This window comes from Drosophila montana, unplaced genomic scaffold (genome assembly GCF_035044405.1).
Source record: "Drosophila montana isolate Dmon_TW-CO22-7 unplaced genomic scaffold, ASM3504440v1 contig_3848_1, whole genome shotgun sequence".
NCBI classification, from domain to species: Eukaryota; Metazoa; Arthropoda; class Insecta; order Diptera; family Drosophilidae; genus Drosophila; species Drosophila montana.
The window spans coordinates 4,467,962-4,491,990 of record NW_026998720.1 but is presented as its reverse complement, the minus strand read 5'-3'; the positions used below and the strand labels follow the sequence as shown (position 1 = coordinate 4,491,990).

General features: G+C 38.7%; 1 protein-coding gene across 3 annotated transcripts in view; it reads right to left on the bottom strand.

Moving 5' to 3' along the window:
- Positions 1–24,029, bottom strand: part of cher (filamin-A) — a 44,361-nt gene that overhangs the window by 19,672 nt on the left and 660 nt on the right. Inside the window, exons 2-12 of one of the 3 annotated variants that reach the window (XM_064697071.1) lie at positions 22,656–23,001; positions 9,182–9,326; positions 8,775–9,110; positions 8,257–8,271; positions 5,055–5,146; positions 3,701–4,993; positions 3,254–3,640; positions 2,590–3,156; positions 1,473–2,277; positions 961–1,413; positions 745–880 (exon numbers count right to left, since the gene is read on the bottom strand). In XM_064697071.1, coding sequence (XP_064553141.1) covers positions 745–880; positions 961–1,413; positions 1,473–2,277; positions 2,590–3,156; positions 3,254–3,640; positions 3,701–4,993; positions 5,055–5,146; positions 8,257–8,271; positions 8,775–9,110; positions 9,182–9,326; positions 22,656–22,941 — 4,515 coding nt within the window. In that variant the 5' untranslated portion in view covers positions 22,942–23,001. The remainder of the gene's footprint in view (positions 1–744; positions 881–960; positions 1,414–1,472; positions 2,278–2,589; positions 3,157–3,253; positions 3,641–3,700; positions 4,994–5,054; positions 5,147–8,256; positions 8,272–8,774; positions 9,111–9,181; positions 9,327–22,655; positions 23,002–24,029) is intronic. The other 2 variants (XM_064697068.1, XM_064697069.1) reach the window with 2 other exon arrangements.

Sequence of the window (24,029 nt, the reverse complement as noted above, 5' to 3'; positions counted from 1 at the left end):
TTGGTTTTTGCTAGATACATAGAAATTATATATATATATATATATGGTGTTATCAACTGCAAATTACAAACACACACAAACAACTTACGCATACTAGAATTTAAACTAATTAAGCATTAAAACAATTGAATAATCTTGTGCATTAAATGCATAATGTAAAACAAAGCGCATATTGTAATTTAGCATAGCAGAGAGCATTTGGTTGGTTCATAAATAATTTTGAAAAAACGTTTAACATTCGCATGCAATTCGAAAATGTTTCGAAATTTTTTTGTTTCTGTTTTTTTTTTTCATTAATTTTTCTTTTGTACACAAAACGTTGAATTGGTTCTGGGGTTTTCTTTTATTTTGTTGTCATGTTTTACAATGTTGCACTTAAATTGTATTCTTTTTGTTTTATTGCTGGGTCTTCATTGCTTGATATATGTTATATATTTACACATATATACGTACATATGGTAAATTGTTTGCGTGTTTCGAATTCGACTTTTTTTCTTTTTACAAAAACAATTTGACTTTAACATTGAGGAGGGCACAAAACACAAACACCAAAATGACTGAACTTTTGACTAGACTTCATGTACGTGTAGAGTATTTGAGTTGTTGCTTATGTGACTAGATAAATAAATAAATTATGATAATAATTGCTAATTTTTTGGTTTTTTTTTTTCATTCAACAAATAATTCCTCTTTGTGACTAGATTTGGCTGTAGATGTTTTGTTTATGTTTATCTTTCAGACTACCTTAATGGAGAAGCTGCCATTCGGTATGTCCTTGCCGCCGAACTTGACATTAATATCGTAATCTCCAGGGTCGTTCAGGGCATACAGTATATCAAAGAAGCCATCCTTCTCGATAACATCAATGTCCACAATTTCACTGCAGGAATGGAAAAGATTCAAGTGTTTTGTCAATACCAATCGATAGATGCCGCCAGTCGTTGCTGCTCCCATACAGACCTGCCTTCCTTGTTGGTTATCTTGCAGGTGACAGCACCATCGCCCGCCTCCCGTGCGTCCACCTTCAGATGGGACTGACTACCGGATGGCTGTATCTTGGGCGCCTGCTCCACCAGTTTGCATTTCTTGGCCTCGCCGGTGGGGAATGCTTCGAGTTTGAAGGGTGAGCCCTCGATCTCCTTGTCGCCGTACTTGATGCTGCACTGATAGGTGCCGCACTCGTCCGGCACAAACGATACCACATAGGTACCGCTGGCTACCTCCTCAAGGCGTGGCTGCATTGGCTTGCCCTTTGGATTCTTGATGGCCACATTAATGTCCGCTTGGCCGGCTTCTTTCGTATCAATCTCAAATTCGGCTGGCAGTGAGGCGGGTGTTTTCTTCTTCTCGTTGACGCCCTTCACGGTGACTTTTGTCGCCTCGGATTTTGGAAAAACGGTCATCACAAACGGGCTGCAAGGAGCGAGCGTTTTCAACTGCTGGACGCTAAGCTAAGGTTAATGGGGACTCACCTGCATGGCACCTCCACATCCGCGAACTTCACCTGACATGTCAGCACAGAACCGGCCTTGGGCGGCACATAGTGCACCGCATAAATGCAATTGCCCTTGTCCTCGACGCTAAGATTGTCAACGGGTATGCCCTCGGAGTTGGTCAGCTTGACGGCAATGCGGCCAGGACCAGCCTCGCCCACATCCACATTGAATACAGTGGGCACACTCTCGCGAACCTGGCCATGCTCAATGCCCGGCCCGTAGACCTTCACCTTGCTGGGATCGACCGTCTCTTCGACGAGCACACGGAACGGTGAGCCGGGTATATGCTTATCCGCAAAACGTATGGTAATATCATACTCGCCGGGATCGGTGGCCAGATAATCAACATCACAGCTGCCATCGCGGTTGTCCGTGCAGGTCATCTTGGCCTCGGAGGGTCCCTCAATAGCCAGCGATAGGCCACCCTTGCCGGCGCCCTTGGTCTCTACGGTAAACTTGTTTTTCTGATTGGTCAAACCCTTCTCCAAGCCCGGACCATAGGCCTTGCAGCGTGTCGGATCACAACCACTCTTCACATTGACAACAAACGGCGAACCAGGCACAGGTATATTATCGTACATGAGCTCAATGGTGTGACGACCCGCCTCGAAGGGTGTGTACATGATGCGGAAGATATCATCGGTGGGTCCCTGGACCATTTTACTGGGCAGCACATGACCCATCGGATCAAAGATGGCGCACGAGAGCTTGCCAGACTCAATATTGCTGCCCACCTTGCTCATATCGACCATAAAGTCCGTGTCGGCGTTCATGATGACACCTGAGTGTGAAAAGTCAAAGCTGTATTAGTATGGGATGCAGGCACGCCAGGATCAGCAACAGCAATATGCGATGCGATTAGTGTATGCAAATGGTTTTAGTTTCATAAAAAACACAAACAAGACAACAACAAGGACAACGACAACAACAACGTAGGGAGGCAAAGTTTAGCCTTGGGTCAGCTGCGTGCGACTTTGGGCCTAGGATTAGAGCACAGGCGGATTAGAGTAGAGCAGCAGCAGCGGCGGCAAAAACTGGAGCTTGGTAACTGGTAACTGGAACTCGAACACGAACTCCGATTGTCATAGCCTACCATGCGGCTGTATGCCGATGCCGCTGACTCGCGTATTCTTCAGATTCGGCAGGGGCACAATCAGCGGCTGGAATGGGGAGCCATTGATGTGGCGCTCGTTGAACGTTATGTTGACACTGTAATCGCCCGCCTCGGTGGGCAGGTAGGCCACATTGCAGGTGCCATCGCCATTGTCCCGACAATTGATGGCCGCCTCGCAGGGACCCTCGACAGTAACGCCCAGGCCACCTTGGCCAGCGCCACGCGTATCGATCATAAACTCAGCCGGCTGGCCGACAATGCCACGCTCCAGGCCCGGCCCGAAGGCGTGCACCTTATTCGAATCACTGCCCGTCAGACATTGCAGGCGGAAGGGGCGTGGCGTTATTGGTGTACCACCAAAGCAGATGCTCAGCAAATATTCACCCAGCTGGGTGGGCGTAAAGTTGACCAGAAAACCCTCCGCGGTGGGTATAATGTGCGCCTTCACACGATTGCCCGACGGACTCGTTATGGTCACAGCCAGATCCGCCTTGGGCAGACCATGGGTAATAATGCGAAACTGCTGCAAACTGTTCAGGGGCGCGGCTTGTGTGAATGAATGAAATGACTTGGACTTAGACCATGATGTACTCACAGCATAAATGTAACAGAGAGCTTAGCCTAATATGACAATTGTACTTACTGGGCTCGAGGCCATCCACCTTAATCTTGGACACATCCACCGTCTGTTCAACGACCACCTTATCACCTAGTGGTACCCGTTGACCGCCATATGTCATGGTTGTGGTGTAGGCGCCCTTCATGGGCGGAATGACTTCGACCGAATATGTGCTGTCCTGGTTGTCGATGATGCGGCATGGCACATCCAGTTTGGTGTCCTCGTGCACGATCTTCACCTTGAGCTCTGCATCGCCAGCATCGCGTGCATCCACATTGAAATGGGTGGGTACATTGGGGCGCACGCCCGGCTGAAGCCATGGGCCGAAGGCTTGAACCTTAGACGCATCCACCGGCACACCCACATAGACGCGATGCGGCGAATTGGGCGTCGAGACGCCACCATAATTGACTGAAGCATAAAAAGAGACGGTTTATTGGGGCAATAGCATAAATCAGCAATTAAGCTTACCCTCCACAGTGTGCGGCACGCCGGAGTTGGGCGTATAGGTGACCTTCTTGGTGCCATCGGGATTATTCTTGATCTGCACAGGCAGCTTGTTGCCATAGACATCCTGTACGATAACATCCAGTGGGGCGTTGCCCGCCTTGCTGGTATCCACATCAAAGCCAGCCGGCTGGTTAATGGTTACGCCATTCTTCTCCAGACCCGGACCACTGGCCTTAACCAGCTCCGGATGGAAATCGGTGCGTGGGAGTATGTGAGCTATAAACGGTGACTTGGGTATATCTTCGTTGTCGCAGAGTATGTGCACAGCATACTCTCCCACGGCAGTTGGATGATACTTGACCAATGCGGAGCCATCACCATTGTCATGGCATTCGATTTCAGCTTGCGAGGGTCCGGCTACGGTGAAGCCGAGTGCGCCCGTTTCGCCATTGGTCTCCACCACAAAGGCGGCGGGATAGCCAATGACGCCGCTGCTCAGACCAGGGCCATAGGCAACAATCGAGGATTCCTTCTTGGGACCCACCTTCACCTCAAACGGCGATTTGGGCACTTCCTGTCCGCTAAACGTAACCATGACCACATAGCGACCTTCCTTGGTGGGATAATAGTGACACTCATAGGTATTGCCATCCACCTTGGACTGCATGACATTCTGGCTCATGCCGCCGGGTCCAATGACGCGCACCTCGGGCACACCCTCGCCGGCACCCTCGGTATGGATTTTGAAATCGGCATCGTCGCCAACACGCACGCCCGTCGCCTGCAGGCCGCGACCGGAGACACGCACCTTACGCGCATCCGACAGCGGAGCCACCTTCACGGGGAAGGGGCTATTCGGTATGGGCGTGCCCGCGTAAAAGACATTAACCGAGTGCAGACCCTGCAGTGCGGTAACATATTCGCAGCGCCAAGTATCATTCTCCAACTGGCGCACCTTGGCAGCCACCGAAGTCTTGTGATTGGCCGGATCAATAATGATCACCTCGGGCACACCGCGACCAGCATCCTTGGTCAGTATGTCAAAGAAGGTAGGCTTCTTGATGGTCACACCGCTGGGCTGGATGCCGGGACCGGTTACATTCACTTTGGAAGCATCGCCAGCATGACCCTCGACCTTAACGGGGAACGGCGACTTGGGTATATCACGACCCGAAAACTTAACGGCCACGTTGTGCAGACCCTCCGCCTTGGGTATATACGAAACGGTGTACGTGAGATTCTTGTCATTGTTAAAGCGCACATCGGCCTTTTCCACGACACCGTTGGGTCCCTCGATGTCCACATCGACAACACCTAAAGCGGCATCATAAGACAAATGTTGTGAGAAATTATGAGTTTTTACTCTTAGACTTACCTTTGCCTGCGGAGAAGGTTTCGACAGTAAAGTTGGCTGGCGCACCCACTACAGGGCCAATGGGTTCAATGCCAGGACCATAGGCGCGCACTCTGTGTTAAGGAGGATAGCACGAGAAGCTTTAGTTAGTTAAACATTCTTCTGAAGCTAGCAAATACAAAAGAGTTAGCTCGCAATCAAAATATGCATTAGTTTAAAAGAATTCTTTTAACAATTAATAAATTAATTATTCATTTAATTCACAGCCGATAAGTATGCAGCGCTTTTACCATGCGCAGCATTTACGCAGACAAGCTAAAAGTATGCTACGATTTCAGGACAGCCACAATAAAATACAGCCTGATCCGTTGGAGATCAAATTAAAAGGCAGCGTTATGCTAGCGGCCTAAATGTGGGCGTGGCAGGCTAAGCAATGAAAATATTAGAATGAATAAATAAAATATATTCAAAAGAAATGTCTTAACTATACAGTCGATAGCAAATAGATATATTATTTTTTTTTAATAGAAAGTTAAAATTTGTTCTACGACTCTTCTTCAATATTCAAAATTGAAATATATTGATCATAATATATATGTATACTTGATTAATTACGTTTAAACACTGCCATATTCATATACATACATCAAGTTATATACATTTTGTATTTTTCTCAACAAAATTATATTTACAAAAATATATTTGAAATTTACTAGAAAATGAAATAAGTTAAAATAATAAAAAAAACGAGAATAGAATACTGAAATCGATATATCTTTTCTTTTCAAAATTTTAATTTAAAAAAAACGAGAAAGAAGTGCTATCTTCGGCACACCGAAGATTTAATACCCTTGCAGACCCAACCTTTTCAAAATGCTCATAGTGCTTTGCCCGTATTTAAGAAGCACAGGGAAAATAGTTAATGCCGAGTATGGTTAAGAGATATCTTGAAAAACAAAACAGGTTTCCATACAACAACTTAATTTTCGACCGATCGTTCCTATGGCAGCTATATGATATAGTTGCCCGATGTGAATAAGATTTTGCATAAGTGGAGGGAGCATAGTAAAACTAATAAATGCCGAGTTTGGTCAAGATATCTTGAAAAACAAAAAAATTCCATACAACAGCATAATTTTCGACTGATCGTTCCTATGGCAGCTATATGATATAGTTGTCCGATCTTAATAGAATTTTGCATATATATGGGGACCGTAGTAAAACTAATAAATACCGAGTTTGGTTAAGATATCTTGAAACACATAAAAATTTTCTATACAAAAACTTAATTTTCGACCGATCTTTCCTATGGCAGCCATATGATATAGTGGTCCGATCTTAATAGGATTTTGCATATATATGGGGAGCCTAGTAAAACTAATAAATACCGAGTTTGGTCAAGATATCTTGAAAAACATAAAAATTTTCCATACAAAAACTTAATTTTCGACCGATCGTTCCTATGGCAGCTATATGATATAGTTGCCCGATCTTAATAGGATTTTGCATATATATGGGGAGCGTAGTAAAACTAATAAATACAAAGTTTAGTCAAGATAACTTTATAAACAAAAATGTTTTTCATACAAGAACCTACTTTTCGACCGATCGTTCCTATGGCAGCTATATGATATAGTGGTCCGATCCAGCTGGTTTTGACATATGAGCTGCGTGCAACAGAAAGAGGGAATTCTGCAAAGTTTCATAAAGATAGCTTTAAAACTGAGAGACTAGTTCGCATAGAAACAGACAGACGGACAGACGGACAGACGGACATGGCTATATCAACTCGGCTGTTGATACTGATCAAGAATATATATACTTTATGGGGTCGGAGATGTCTCCTTCTATGCGTTACACATTTCACGACAAAATTATAATACCCTCTGCAAGGGTATAAAAAGCTCTTTAGAATATCAATTTTAAAGTACAAATAAAATTTTAAAAATTCTATTTAAAAAATAGGAATCAATTATACACAATATGAGACAACCTGATTGGTTTGCTAAAGCTGCAACAAAATAACGCCCAGTTTAAATATTCAACTGAAGTCTACAGAACTGAGCTTTAATTTTGCGCAAAAAAATTGTTTAGTTAGTGCTAATAGCAATTAGCTATTTAATAGTTTGGCAGCAAAATGCGCTAATGAAGCGAACAAGATTTTTCGGGTATGTACAAGAATCCCGAGATGTGTAGAACAACAACAAAATATAAGCAGCGGGCAGCCAGAAGCCAGACGACCAGCGTGTTGAAGTATCCATTAGATACGCGCGCTCAAGGCTAGGCACAAGGTTAAGCCACAGATAACATATAAAAGAAAACCAAGGAAAAAACAAGAAATAACAGTATTCTGCGGCACGCCGAAGATTAAATACCCTTGCAGACACGTGGATTCAAGTTTTTAACAAAAAAATATAATTTCGAAGCGCTTACACCTTGTAAAACTATATGATATTTATTATTATTAGTAAGACTAACAACAAGGTTTTCCTGATATGCTCGTAAAATAGTAATACTCGTAGCTTCTAAGCTCTCCAAATCGATAAAAAATAACCCCCCATGTTTTGTTTGTTTATTCCCTTAAAACTCTATGATTTAGTCGTGTATTGTGATGTTCATTAGATCTAGCTCATATTTTAGCAGCATTGTATGATCGAAATTGTCAAGCTTGGGTAAAATTTCTTGAAAGATAAAAAGAAAAACTATGCAATAACTAATTTTACGAATGATTTTATTTATAGGAGCTTTATATAACAGTGGTAAGAAGATTATAAGATTATGGATATTTGTTAGAAGTTGCATAAAAACTTTTTCATTTTTGTTGGAAATATCTTGAAAAAGACAAAACTTGTTCATAAAAGAACTTAATTTTCGACCTATATATATATCAGCTATATGATAGTTTTTTGATCCACCCGATTACTACAAATAGAAAGACCTACGCATAGTTTCATGACTGAGGCTGACGATCAGACGGACATGTGTATATCGTCTCGGCTCTTCGTAACAAACTTACAATACCCGCGGCAAGGGCATTAGGAAACATCAAAAATTAAAAACTGGTAGAACATTTAAATCGTGTGTGGCGGGCGCAGATACAAAATGCCATAAAGTAGCCAAATGCGAGAACAGAAAACATATCAAAAACTTAAGCCAAAATAAAGAAAGAAAAGGGCCGGCAAAAAGTGAGCCAAAACAAGAAGAAGAAGCATGCCGAACTTACCGCGGCGGAGGAATGCTGAGATTTGCAATATTCAGACATTAAGTATAAAGGTAGGCAGGTAGTAGAACATATATATATAGGATATATACATATTTTATAAGAGCGGGTTGGTAAACAATAAAAAAAAAGAAAAGAATACAAAAAAATCCAATAATGAAAAAATGTTTGCCCAGATACATTGTACACAATATATATTTGAGATTTGGTGGGAAAGAAAAAGAGAAACAGAGACAGAAAGAAAGAGAGAGAGAGAGAGAGAGAGAGAGAGAGAGAGAGAGAAGACAAGATTAGAATATCAGTTGGTAAATGTCTTCAAAAAACTGGGTTTAAATCAGTTGCAACTCACAGAAAACGACAAAAAGAGAGAGAGAATTTGTATTAAAATTGTGAAAACTTAACATTTGGGTATTTTCTTCGTTTAGAGAACTATTAAAACAACAGAGTTGAAATATTACGTGCCTTAATTGCAGTTATATCAAGATGCACCTCTTTAAGCTAAACAAGATATACACACTTACCTATTGGGATTCGTCTTGGGACGCAGCGGTGCGCCCGTCTTCAGCTTGGAGTTGGGATATTGCGACAGGTATGTCATCATGGACTGCTCATCCACATTGGGATTGACCAGCTCCTCCGGCTTGATCAGCTGACGCACATTCAACCAATCATCGGCCAAACCCATGGCTTCGGATGCATTCTGCACAGCATCCTTGGGATCCCACATTTCCCAGTCGGGGCACAAGCCAGGCGCACAGGCATCCACCAAAGCGCCCACCGCCTTGCCAGTTGTCCAGTCATTGGTGAAGTTATTAATTGGCATATCGGGTATCCGGGCGTGTATCCAGTTCAACAGGCTGTAATGAATTGCAGCAGCATGAGTAATGTGTGTGTGGTGGCATTTTGTGCATGGTGTGGATTAACTTACCGCTGCTTGGGCGTGGGGCCGGAGCCATTCAATTGCTTCTCATCCTCGCCATCCCACATGGGCATCGATATCGAGTAGTGCAGAATGAGCGTCCATATCAGACCCAATATCAGCTTCAGCTTACAGTCGACAATGTCCGAAGAGTCTGCAAATGACAAGGAATAATTATTTTTTCATATTACAAATGGCATACTAACTAGGTATAATAGATGGATATGCCCCATAGGCAATATTGTTTGTATCTTAAGAAATACATTTTTAATTTTGACCAAGAATTTATTATATTATTTGTATCTTAAGAAATACATTTATCATTTTGTCGATTTATGTAAAACCAGGAATTTTGTATGTGACTCAAATTCAAACATTATCAAAATCAAGGCTGCCAACTGAAATTGAACCAAACCAGTTTAAGCCCGAAATTCTAATAGTTTTTTTCTAGAAACGGAATCTTAAGCTAAGCCAGTTGCCCAAAAAAATATAAGAACCGAACACTATTTCTTATCTTAAATGTGTTTGATTCAAAATAAAAAACATTTGAGGCAGACTCAACACCAAAACATAAATAACTGCCCCTAAGCATTGCAATTATCTAATCATACTTGGTAGAAGTCAACTTTGGATAGAGACCAAGTTTAGAGATATATGTATTTATAGAAAAACGGGCAATTATAAATTATAAATTAAATTGTTTCATTAAATTGTTGATAAGGTTTTCAGCTTAAACTGTGTTCAAGCATTTGAACAACAGGGATCACGAGCCGAACCCAAGGCAAAGGAGTTGACTCGAACCGAAGCAACGACGATTTTTTCGCTTTGCAGCCCTGCTCAAAATATAGCCCAGCTCAAAGTATCTGAAACTGTAAACAAAAGGCTTATTTCAAGAGATTTTTAATCAGGAATAATTTATAATTCATTTAAAATTATTTATAAACGAGAAAGAAGTGCTATCTTCGGCACACCGAAGATTTAATACCCTTGCAGACCCAACCTTTTCAAAATGCTTATAGTGCTTTGCCCGTATCTAAGAAGCACAGGGAAAATAGTTAATGCCGCGTATGGTTAATGGTTAGATATCATGAAAAACAAAACAGGTTTCCGTACAACAACTTAATTTTCGACCGATCGTTCCTATGGCAGCTATATGATATAGTAGCCAGATGTGAATAAGATTTTGCATAAGTGGAGGGAGCATAGTAAAACTAATAAATGCCGAGTTTGGTCAAGATATCTTGAAAAACAAAAAAAATTCCATACAACAGAATAATTTTCGACCGATCGTTCCTATGGCAGCTATATGATATAGTTGTCCGATCTTAACAGGATTTTGCATATATATGGGGAGTGTAGTAAAACTAATAAATACCGAGTTTGGTCAAGATATCTTGAAAAACATAAAAATTTTCCATACAAAAACTTAATTTTCGACCGATCGTTCCTATGGCAGCTATATGATATAGTTGCCCGATCTGAATAGAATTTTGCATATATATGGGGAGCTTAGTAAAACTAATAAATACCAAGTTTAGTAAAGATAACTTTATAAACAAAAATGTTTTTCATACAAGAACCTACTTTTCGACCGATCGTTCCTATGGCAGCTATATGATATAGTGGTCCGATCCAGCTGGTTTTGACATATGAACTGCGTGCAACAGAAAGAGGGACTTCTGCAAAGTTTCATAAAGATAGCTTTAAAATTGAGGGACTAGTTCGCATAGAAACAGACAGACGGACAGACGGACATGGCTATATCAACTCGGCTGTTGATACTGATCAAGAATATATATACTTTATGGGGTCGGAGATGTCTCCTTCTATGCGTTACACATTTCACGACAAAATTATAATACCCTCTGCAAGGGTATAAAAATATGTGCTTGATAAGATCATCTTCATAATGTTTTTAAATAAAAAATAGACTCTAATATATATGTGCATCGGTTTCTGTTTATACTATGGCAATCATATATAGTTTTCATTTTTTGTACAAACCATGTTTGGCATGTATTTAGAACCTGTATTGTAAAGGTGGGTACATTCACAGTTTTGTGTTTTACTGAGAAAATTGTATATTTATTGCAATAGTTCCAGTTAGTGGCAGGAGCTGAAGACAACTTAAATAAATTGTGTGTTAGTTGGATTGTTGTCAAACCGGCCAATAGAACGAGGACCACCGTTACGAGCACTCGAAACCGTCATAAACTTAATATGTCTATTAAATGCTTGGCGCAAATGCAGCAACTGCATATACAGCAGCAGCAAAAGACCTGGCCAGGCCCCATCTGTCAATGGCAACACCGTTGTTGCAGGAACTTGTTGCATGCAACAACAGCAACAGCAGCAGCAGCAACAGCGCCGTACAAGCTGCCAATTATGTTCAAGACATTCGGCTAACTGTTACAACAACTGTTTGGCCACAAGCAACAACAGCTCTGTCTCGAGCGTTTGCGCCTCGCATTTTTGGCCTGGTCAAGTTCAGGGCTAATGTGCACGCGAGCAGCTCGTCGAGCCGGTTTTTGCTGTTGTCTCTGACGACCTCCAGAGCTGGCGGCAACAGCCAAAGATTTGCCGGCACTACAAAACAAAATCTCTTTTGTTATGTTAAAACTAATTTTAAAATGCTTGAACTGTTAATTTTGTGGGTTTATTGAACCAAGTTCGGGCTGCTTTATATGGCCATTTGATAAGCAGCATAGAAATAGCCACAAAGTGAAAGGTTCTATACGCACTGATAGCTTATCAATGCCAGACCAGGTACAGGCCGGGGCTGGAACTGGGACTGGGTAACACCTGAATTAATTAGCTGCACAGTAACCAAGCCCATTTCTCTCCCCTTTTCTGTCTTTCCCTCTCTCTGTCTGACTCGCTCTCTCTCTCTCTTTTATGGACTCTGTCATTGCGGGCTTGTTGTTCGCAAATGCATTTGTTCATAGTGAAAGTTGAGCGAAACTTTAACCTGGTCGCTGATTGTAACCAAATATAGCAGGTACTTACATGTAAATATACATACACACACATACATCAACATTTCAATCCAAGTTTTGTTCTAAGTGACGACAGTTAAGTACACTGACGTACATTAATACACAGAGGGAAAAACTCAAGCGGATGTCTTAACAAAAAATTCTTAAAATTTTCTTATAAAATTAAGCTAAAAATTCTGGAATTAAGTACATTTCCTACCTTATTTAAGATAAGCTCTAAATGATCCCAACAAATTCTCTACAAAATCTTGTATCGAGTAAAAAGAATTCAATTCATCTAAAAACAAATTAAACTTATATTAAGGCTAATACGGGCTTGAATCAAGATCAACATAAACTTATTTTAAGCTCAAAATAGGATTGTTTTAAGACCAGGCGCGACTTTGTTTAAAACCATATTGGTTTTATTTCAAGCTCACTTTGAGAATCAGTTGCTTGTCTAAAATTAAGATTATTTTTTTCTTAGTTTAAGAATTATTTAAACATTCAAATTTGATTCGATACTGGTTTGTTCTTATAATGAGCTCAATTAAGCTAAAAAGCCTAACAAAAAAACCTGACTCAAGTTTATACTGAAAAAAAAAACTTGATTCAAGTTTTTTTGTGCTTGAAATAAGAATTTAATGTTTGAGTATTATCGTTACGAAGTTCTTGATTTTTTATCTCTGTGTATGTGCATGCGTGGGCAGTTTATTTGCATATGCAATGCACTGCTTTATATACCCTGTAATAACCAAAAATTCACCATACAATGGTATAAATTAATGTTGGGTTGGATAATGTAATATGTAATTGGTAGTAGCTATTGGCATGAAATGCCATAAAACTGATCAGCTTTAATCTAATTCAAGTTACTTATATATGTACATATATATACTTATATACTACATGTGTGCACTCTAAAAGACGAGAGATATAAACTTTCAATATGTTTATTATATACACATCAGGGTTTTATATATATTTAAAATATCACAGTTAGTTTTATTTTTATAAAAGTTCCATGAGCCGAAAAATGCCGTAGGGCATTACTTAAGCAAAAAAGCCTTAAAAAATCAATAATTTAGGGAGAATTGTATCTGATGTATATCCAAAACTGACTGCAGGGTAGTTACTTGTCTTTAATGAGCAAAACAGAACGCTGATATTTGTTTTTTTTTTCTGGAATGACTTTTGGGCGCTTTCTAGTAGAACGCTTTTGCCGCTGCTTTGGCTGCTCAACGAGCCATTTAACCATTTGCTGATACAGCTCCTCCGTAAACAAATAAACAATGACAAATATGTATCTATAGACATATATATATATATGTACATATATATAGAGGCATGTGTATGCAGTGGCTTTTCTTGTTATGGCAACATACTCAGCCTTGCCCCGGCATTGGCGAAATTTGCAATTTGGCATTGTTTACTTTAGAGTTCCACTTGTGGAGATTGGCGAGTGGAAGAAGAAGCAGTAGCAGAAACCGGCTGGTTTTGCCTGCCAAAAGCCATCAAATTGTCAGCCTGTGGCCATTTAAACGCACATCTCGATGGCCATTTAAAATGTTTAACGCCTAAATGCCAGGCATGACAAATGTATTAACTGCCAGTTGAATGTTCAAACCATTGACATATTTTTTTTCCTCCATAGAGTTGTCACCCCACTTCAAAGCCAGGCTAGTCAAAAGAAAGCAGCAATTAAAACGGCGCATGGTGAAAAATAGCGAGAGAGAGAAAAAAAAATACAACTGAGATGATTTGGCTAATTAGGCAGGCATGCCAACTCTATCTTCGGAGAATGTCTAACTGTGCTTATTCTTAACAATCGACTAGAACTGCTTGTCAACTCTGCGTTTTGTTTGTTCTGTAAACTATGCAGAAATATGCTAATACATGCCATGGAGTTGCCATAACTGCGATAAATATCTTCAGTTAATGCATATTAACCAGCAGTTGCTGCCCCTTCGCAGCCAGACATCACACTCGAGAGCCCATACATATGCATAAGTGTGAAGATATTTTTTTGTAGCTAATCGTGAGACGGAAGAAGCAACTGAAACTTGTTGGTCCCGCCATTAGCTTGCAGTTCGGGGCAACTGGAGTGGGGTGTCTCTAGCTAGTTGCAACCTCTTGTAAATCTACATAAGTGCCTGATGTTATCGTCAAATATTTGGCAGCTTAAAAACACACCCTCACATGCCCCGCGTACGCTGCAGTCAGGCGGTTTATTAGCTGATTGTACACTAGAAAAAAAATCTATTTAATTTTAAGCATTAAAATACAAGTAATCGAAACTGCATATACAAGAATAATTTGATTACCAGAGTTATAAAACAATTTTCTTTTTTTACAAAAAGAAGAATACATATATTTTGATTTATTTTTAATTTTTATTTATTAGGTATTTAATGTAAATAAAAGAAGAACAAAAATATATATATATTTATTTTTTAATTATTTAACTAATTTTTAATTATTTGTAATCTGTTGCATTTCAGAAATATTAATAAAACCCTCTTTTCTGTATAATAAAATGTTACCAAAGGAAATCTTGAAAAGGTCTCAGCAATCTGTATACAAATAATTTAATATTTAACATAAAGCCCATTACTACATTAACCAAAATATATTAATTATATATTATTATGATATAATTGTATATTTGCAAATGCATGCTCATAAATTATGGAACATTTTCTGTTAACTACAAATCTTTTATTCATAGCATATTTATGTATTTATTGCAGAAAACGCTATATCTTGATTTTTTGAATGTTGTAGAAATTCTTTGTTAACAGTTTTCACAGAAATATATTTCAAGCTGTGTAGTCCACTACGATGACATGGCATAATTTAGTGGCCGCATCAGGCGACGCAGCTCCAAGAATTATGATGTTAAGCGCAACTGCAGAAAACTACTTAATTTACAGATAAACAACAGGCAGAGGCTAATTTGCCAAGTCGGAGCCGGAGATGGAGTCGGCGTTGGAGAGTCTGGAGTCTGCAACTAAATCTTCGACTGCAACCGTGGCTAACCGGCTGGGTCACAGTCGTCAGACACGTTCTGGCGGGGCACGCGCATACCAGAGCTCTGGCAGACACGGAAATTGTGGCAGGCGATTTGATCGCTGTGATTTTTCCGACATTTTTTTTCCAACGGCGACTAGCAGAAGTGGGCCTGGGAAAACCAGTTTTCCACACGATCCAGCCTAATCATGCAGACGCGCGCACCCGACGCTAATTAAATTAGAGGCAGGGCGGCCCCGCCGACGCCGAGCAGCTAAAACGGTGCCAACTTTGCCACGGAATCGGTGGCATTGCTTAGAAAGTTGAGCCTGGCCACAAAGAAGCAAACAACAAAATCCGACGCAACTTTAAGCCGCTCAGCTCAATTTGGGCAGCTTGGCGTGGGCTGAGAGTTTGCCACACGAAGCATTCACCTTGTGGCATAGATTTGCTTGTTACTAACGTGGCATTTCTTGCTACACTAAGAGAAAAACGCTGTTTGAAACTTAAGCAGGAACGGATTTCAACTTTAAGCCTTAGTTGTTCTAATATCAAGAATATGATTTTCTTAAATAGAGGTAAAAAATGGATGGATCAGAGTTGCGTCAAACCAGAAAAAGAATGGTTGATGGTTCAATGCACGGTTCGAACCAACTACCTGACCTCAAGTTCGGTTACTAAACAGGCTTTGCGTGTTATTTTGCTTCAAATCCAGATTTGTATTATATTTTTATTAATTTAAATATAAATACTTTAATTCTACAAATATTAAAAATGTACCCCTAAACTTGATCTCTAACTTAAATTTTTGTACTTCAGATTAAAACATTTTTTCGAAAAATATGTGGCTCAGTTTGGGTTTTGATTCAGTTGTTTTTGAGCAACTGATTCAGTTTAAGATTTCACTCGAAGTGAAAAAATCTTATTGGAATTCGGGTCTCGAACATGTTAAATAAATAATAACTTATAAATTAAGTACAAACTCTTTTAAAAATCAAGTTGACATACTTGAAATAAGCGCAAAATGTGATCAAGGACAACATTTCTAAGATAAAGTATTCTATTAGGAATTTTGGGCACTAAAAACAGTTCTCAAAATATGAATTTCATTCTGAGTTCAAGAAACTTCAAACTTGGCCGTATTGCGACAACACTTTTACCTAATTTGAGTTAACAATGCTTGATTCATTTATTTTTCTCGGAGTGTAGCATTGTGTGTGTGTGTGTTTGTGTGTCTAATATTTCATTGTCGTCGCCGTCGCGCACTTGTTTTGGGGTTAATTGAACTGGGTTCAGTCGCTTGCGGCTCGAGCTGCTAATTTGAATAAATGACTAAATTGCGAGAAAGATCTCTCAAGGCGCTTAGTCAATGCTACTTGCATATTATAATCAACCCTAATCTTATCACAATTGTATTTTAATCAAGATGATGATACGGCCAAGTGCCTGAAATACGCATCATTTCTATTTTCAGTCGCCATGCAACAGCTGTAAGGTGTTGGCAATTGATGGCGTCATATAAACAACTGCCACAGCACATTATAAAATACTCGAGTGTCAAATGATTAATACGTGCTGACTGCATACAACATCAATGAAACATTCCGAGTCTCGGCGTGTCATTGGTCATTTCAGCAAAAATTCAACGGAAACTCACTGATAATGTGGGCTGCATATTCAACTATTCGAGCCAACTCGACTCTGATTCATCTACGTGAGTTTGGCTTAAGCAAATACTTTGCAAAAAAAATATATATATTTATAAAAAAAAAAAGAAAAAAACCAAAACAACGGAAACAACATGAATTATCGTGTTTTTTTAGGAACAGGAAGAAGCAAGAAACTTCCACACAGCAAAACAAATGCTTGAAATTTCTATGCTCTAAGCTAAGAGTTTGATTTATAAAAAAAACATATTTATTCAAGGCATATGCGGGAATGAAAAATGTTTATAATGTCAGCAAAAACCCATAAGATAACTAAGTAGAATAAATGTTTTCCTACTACGACTAGCCGAGGGTTAGACGTATTATAGAGCTATCCAGTAATATATAATACTCTATAGATTCTATAAATAAAGGTTCTATTTTCTATGTATTTTATATAAAACATAAAAACAAGGTCAGTTATAAACATCACACAAAGAAGTGAAAACTGTTATTTTGTGTTTATTTCGGAATAGTTTTCAACTCATTTTCAACATTCCACATTGAGTTTCCAAACGCCTTTCACTCTTTTCCGAAAATTCACAGCTGTGCGTGGAAATTTGGTTGTTCAGTGTTCTACTGCGATCCGCAAGAAGCGTCTCATTTTTGTCGAAAAGACTTTAAACTTATAAAGCTATAGATCAGAAACTAATATATGTATATTTCACCAAACAAGCTTACGATCGAAAAAAAGGTTGTATGGTTAGAAAAATGGGTTAAAATAAAGGAAAAATATTTAGGTAAACCAGATTTAAGTCAAATTAAAACTACTACTACAACTAATTTGATTTCTTTCTATCCTACATAAGTAGTATTCATAAATTGTGTTCCAAAATGACTATTAAAGTGTATTACTTTGCAAAAAAAAAAATACCCTTTTGCAAGCATAAACTTTTTTAAAGCACAAACAAGATAAAAAAAAAAAAAGAAATTAGTAAAAATATTTGCTATCGCTGGTCTTAAACCTTTCAAATTCCACGAAAAAAACTAACCGCAAATTAGACGTAACCGCTTTAAATGAAAAACAGTTTAAATGTTTATTAAAAAATATATCAATGACAGAAAATATACGATAAGAAACTAAGAAGAATCGCCAAGATTCGAGCACGATTAAAAAAAAAGCACATATAATTTTAAAGTAATACAAGATTTGGGGAACGACATTCACAAAGAGTGAGAACTTATAGAAATTTGTTGGCTTGTTATTATTTCCGTTAATAAAATGTGCCCGAAAGCTTAACAAATATTTGAAAAGATTATTAACAAGCAATCAGGGGAATAGAAAATAGAATTGGGTCAAATGGAACATGAAGCCTCAATTATGATTGCATATAAATATTACGATTTGGTAAATTAAAATTGCCGACTGTTCGACTCTCGACTGGGTGCATGCATCTATTGGATGTGGGGTAGCATCTGAAGGGCTCCTAAATATGGCGTCATCAATAACAATCAATTGGCTGTGACAAATTGAACTAGACATCTGCTTTAAAATATACAGGGACGTACATAGAGAGCTCTTAAGCTCTTTGGAAGTAAACAATTAAAAACAAAACCAAAAACATATTTTTTGAAAGAGACGGAACATGGCAAACGGCTGCAACCGACTGTACCATACGCTGTTCAATGCTAGTGTGACCTTCAGAAATATACACTTTTGGAGTTTATGATAGAAGTAGTTGTAGTGATCGAAATATTTTTAGTAAAATCTTTAATAGAGTTCAATGATCTACCAAATTGATTACCTTAGCTCTAAAACTGCGAGATGTAGATGTATGCGATTTACACGCCCATTTGTGGGTAAAAATTCTAAGTTCTAAACAAATTTCTCAATACCAAGAAATTTTACAATAATTCGGCTTTTAAGAGTTCCCTATGCTCTCCACATATATGAATAAAGCTTTCAAGATCGGACCACTACATTATATAGCTGACATATGCGCGATCGGTCGAAATGTTGGTTTGGATATGGAATCCTTTTCTTATAAAAAGATAACTTGACCAAACTAGGGATTTATTATTTCCACTATGATCCTCATGTATATGCAAAATCGTTGATAAGATCGGATTACTAAATCATTTACAAGGGTATTCAATTTTCGGCGATATATCCTTACTTTCTCATTTTGTTTTTTTTCCGAATGTTTAAATTGTAAAGTTTTCGGTTCGGATAGAAAAAGTCACTTGAAATAACGAATACTTGAGACTGATACGGTTAGGAATGTCATCTACTTTCCTTCACAGTGAAGTACTAATTCCATCCGGTTTCAAATTTCCACCTCATCGAGAAGAATACGTGCAGTTTTGTAAAAATCTCTGCCGTAATGCCAAAATTACGGACTTATTTTGTCCGTGATGCACTTATCATTCTCATTGCACCACACTTATACTCCCTGCTTCACTTTGTGAACAGAGTATAGAAAGCGCAAACTTCTCACAATTTGCCAAAATACAAAACTTCAGCAAAAAGTCGGAGATGATGTCATTGAGTAAACTGAGCGACTTTTATATGTATCCACACGCGTATTAGGCTTGTTTCTCTTTACTTAGTATCTTTTTTTTTTGTTTGTTTTATAATGTTATTTTTGCATTTTTTTTTATTTTATTGCGCGCGACTGTTTTTATCATTTTATTTTTTTGTGCTCTTTTTTTGGGTAGATTTTAGCGCAAACATTTGGAGATACGAGTGAGCCAAATAATTCTACAATTTGTGGTTGGGGCTTGGTATATAAAACTACACAAGACTCTGCGCTAATTCAATTGACAGCCACAAAAGAGCTGCCCAGAAAATAAATAAAAAATAACAGAGAAATGAATTGTGACAGTGAAGGAATTTGGAAACCAGTTTACAAAACGACAAACAGCTCCACAGTTCCTCAGTTCCCAAGCCCAAGGCTAATTTCTTTACCATTTTTTTATATTTTGTGCTGTGAGCAGGAAGAGGTGCGTCTTGAGTCCACATTGTGCAGTTCGTTAAATTAATTAACAGTAAATACATACTTGCATATAACAATAAATTGTATTTTACAATCAAATTAAAGCATTTTGTTAAAGAGCTGAAGCTGTGGCATATATTTTCATTGTCTTCCAACTTTAAGGGAAAGGTTTCCAACTCTAAACTTTGTGCTCAGTTAATGTATTTAGAATATTTAATAAATATTTCATGACAAATCAGTAACAACTGAATGCCTCAGCTCGTGTTTAAGCTAATTATTCCATCAATGAATCATTTACGCGGCTTAATGACGCATAGTTTAAAATTCGGACTATTTACTTAAATGATTCACAATTTTTATGAAATTTTTGCAATTGTCAAAATTTATTTTAGCAAATCTTAATCATTGCAAAAGATATGCCCACCTTATCAATGGCCAATACGATATTGCAGGAACAAATGAAAAAGCGAAAGTTCCAATTTCTGATTAGCCATAAATATTGGGAGAGTGAAAAATACTTGAAAATATTTGCAAGGCGCTCTCACAACGCACTTCACTTTGTGAATCGATTTTTTTTTTAAATTTCGTTCAACTCGTTAAACTTGAATTGCTTCTAGCCATTGGTGTTGATAAAAGGCTCGACTGCCAGATACCCTACAAACCGCTCCAAGATAATAAAAAACTGCAAATCGATAACTATCAGTTTTAGATAAGCGCCAATGAACTTAAATTGCGTTGCATATGCAAAAGCTAATACTCCATTGTTGACTCTTATTGTCAGATGGAAATGGGTTTCTTAACTACGCTGCGATTCAGGAATATATGTATTTACCTTAGCCTCTGCCTTCTTCCCTTGCCAATAACCCAGTAAACCCTACTTATTGAAGTCATTTTCAATGGGTATAGGGCATAAAAAGTCGGTTAAAAACACATAAATGTTTAACACTATTTACATAGCTGTCAATTGTTGACAAACTGTTTTTTATGTACTCATAAATACATGCATGCACACATATATATGCGCAGACATACTGATATGTTGGTGGCAGCAACTGACAGATCTGCCTTATCAGCGACCTGGTAATGGAATTACAACTGAAGCAACCCGCCGTTGAGATTGGAAATTGAAAAGACAACAAACTGGCGGCTTATCAATTGCGTCACGAGTAACCCATAAAAAATAAACTGTCATTACAAGTCCCATTTAAATAGTACAACAGTGTATATATGAGACTATCTGCTTGACCGATTGACTGACTGGCCGACTGCGTTGAGCCTAGGTCTGAGACTGAGTCATGCAACCTAGGGTATTCATATCACATGTTCATAGTTTTAATCAATGCAAATTAGCACAATATTATATGTATAAATATTAAATACTATTCAGTTTCCGTTAACTCTGAGGCCCGTGATCGGATCTAAGATATAGCTGAGCTGATCTTGGAAAATAGATGTCTATCACACACACACACTCTCTGTGAAGCATCGCTAATGAAATTAACCTTCAAAACTGTCCACGCTTCGTTGAAGTTCTTTTGTGGCACACTGGCCATCAGAATTGAAACATAATGAGTAGATACGATAGTGTGAGTACAATAACTGACATCATGCCTTTACGTATGAGTACTTTTGAGTACTATTCACAAGTGTGTGCAGCTACTGCAAGTACATATCTTTAATTATGCATTAAATTGCAAACTATCCAACAGAACAGAAGCATTATTAGTAGAAGATACATGAGTGTGAGTACATTAACTGACATCATGCCTTTACGTACGAGTACTTTTGAGTACTATTCACATGTGTGTGCAGCTACTGCAAATTTGTCGTACATATCTTAAATTATGCATTAAAATAACAAATGAAAGTAAAAATCGCATTGAGCCTGGCGCTATGAATAAACTGCTGGGCCGCTAACAATATATGACATCATTTGTTTTGTAGTCAACTCGCGAGCAGTACCGAACAAAAATATTTAAAATGAGTAAGAAATTACAAAACAAACGTGCTCCAGTCGAGATGAGACAACCGTGAAATACCCTATACTTAACTCTACAATAATGCGAACTTTAGACAGCAGATGTGCTTCTTCTTTCCCTTAACTCTACATTATTAATAAGTACATTCCGGATTAACTTCGGAGTTTCTTGTCCGATCTTAATACATTTTTTAGAGCTTAAACTTTTATTTTAACTCTTAAAATATATTTTCTCTCTCTTATTCTTATTAAACGAAGACCTACAATATGCTCCAGAAGCCAGGACAGCCTTGAGAATATATGAATTTATCCAAAAAGCAGTTAGAAGTCACATGATATACGCTAACCTTATTAACAAATCTGAAGTACCTAGTTCTTGAAGACTCTGAGACAGACTAGATCAACATTATTTAAAATGGAATGCTTGTCACAATATACCCTTCCTTTTATCCACTTTCAATGGGTATAAAAAATAACCATTTGTTAGGAATGCATTGCAGGGAGTCGTTAGCTAACTGGAGACTTTTTGTTTGCCACCGAGGCAATTTTATTTGTTCAAGTCTTTCGCTATCTCTTTGGGCTCTGTGTGGTGTGCATTCAACTCTCCGCTGATAATGGAATAAAATAATCGCCTATTATGCAATTTGCATGAAAATATTTTCAACTTTCCCAGCTGCTAAGGTTAAACGCAAATTGACGTTGACTCATGGCCGCAGTAAAACGTGACTTTGTCTCATATGCGAACACAATATCCGCTAGGAACCCAACCCATTTATCGGCCATGGTAAGCCCAAATTCCCAGTAACCCAAAATGACTTAAAAATTAAGACAAAATATAAAACCAAACCAATAGATAAATCAAAATTGAGAGCTACTCACCAATATTAACGATTTTGATGCCCTCATCCTGTAGGAATTTCAGGGCCACCGACACGTTCTCCAGTTTCTGGCTACGGAATGTTGGACGTTTATTGTATTTGGGCAAACGCTTCTGCGATAGCACCTCGATGAGGGCAATCAGCCGCAGGCCATCGGACAGATCCGTTTCCAGATTGTTTATGGAACGATCAATCGTCTTCAGATGCTCGTTGGCCCATCGTGTGAAGGTATTCTGTTGGATTTTCTTCCACTGCGCATCCTCGGCTAGATCACGTTCGGCCTCCATATCTTCGTCGAAGTTCTCCTCGTACTGTTCCGGCTGCTGCTGTTGGTAATAGTCGTTCGGCTGTGAGTTGTGGGATTGGGCAGAGAGCAACAAGTTAGCCAGGATATGGAAATGGACATGTGTATGACAGTGCTATGTGGGTGGATGACGCCTTTAACTACAAAAACCACTTAACGCAAAATGTAAAAAAACCTTCAGCTATGTTCGAAGTGCCGCATTTCAAATACCCTTTCAAGCCAAATAAGTTTCCACCAAAAAAAAACCTAATTCTTAACAAACTGTTCCAATTGGAGCTATATGACAGTAGTTTGAAGTGGATGAAATGATTCGAAGGAGCATAGTCAATTATTGAGTTTGGTTAGAATATCTTAAAGAATCTATAAGCGATTCGACATAGAAAACAGATGTTGTCCACATGTAATAAGGTCTTAAAAAACAAAAAGTTTTTTATGCAAACACTCAATTATCGACCTATAGCAGACCAAATGATATATTTGTCCGATCTAACCGACTTTCACGTATGGAACATAAAGAAAACTTTAAAACAGAGAATAGTTTACTGACGACCCTGGCTGTAAGTTGCATATTGGATGACAAAATGAAATTACCCTCTGCAAGGGCATACAAAACGAGCTGCATGGAACTGTCAACGCTGGAGTGTGGCAGATCGTATTCGATACGATCTCTAGGTGTGGCAATGGACATAACGACGCCGAATTGTTCCAGTTTTAAGCTCTCACACTCACACACGCTCACACACACACACACACACACACAGATAGAGACCACACAGTCCCACACTCAATATAAGTTGAGTGGACATTGGTTCAACTTTCCACACAAACGCTTCTTCAGGCCAGTGGCCCATAAGATTAAGAAAGCTCACTGCGAAGTTTGTATACTCTAACATCGGGTTTATGTGGTTGCTGCGACAGGTTATGCCAACTGGAAAAGCCATTAAATATATGGGAAAATATATTAACCCAAAATTAAAGGTTACGAAGAACGCACATAAAGAAAAACAGAAGTTAAATGCAAAGATAAAACGAGCAAAGAAACACACAAAACTTTGACTGCTTGCGTATGTG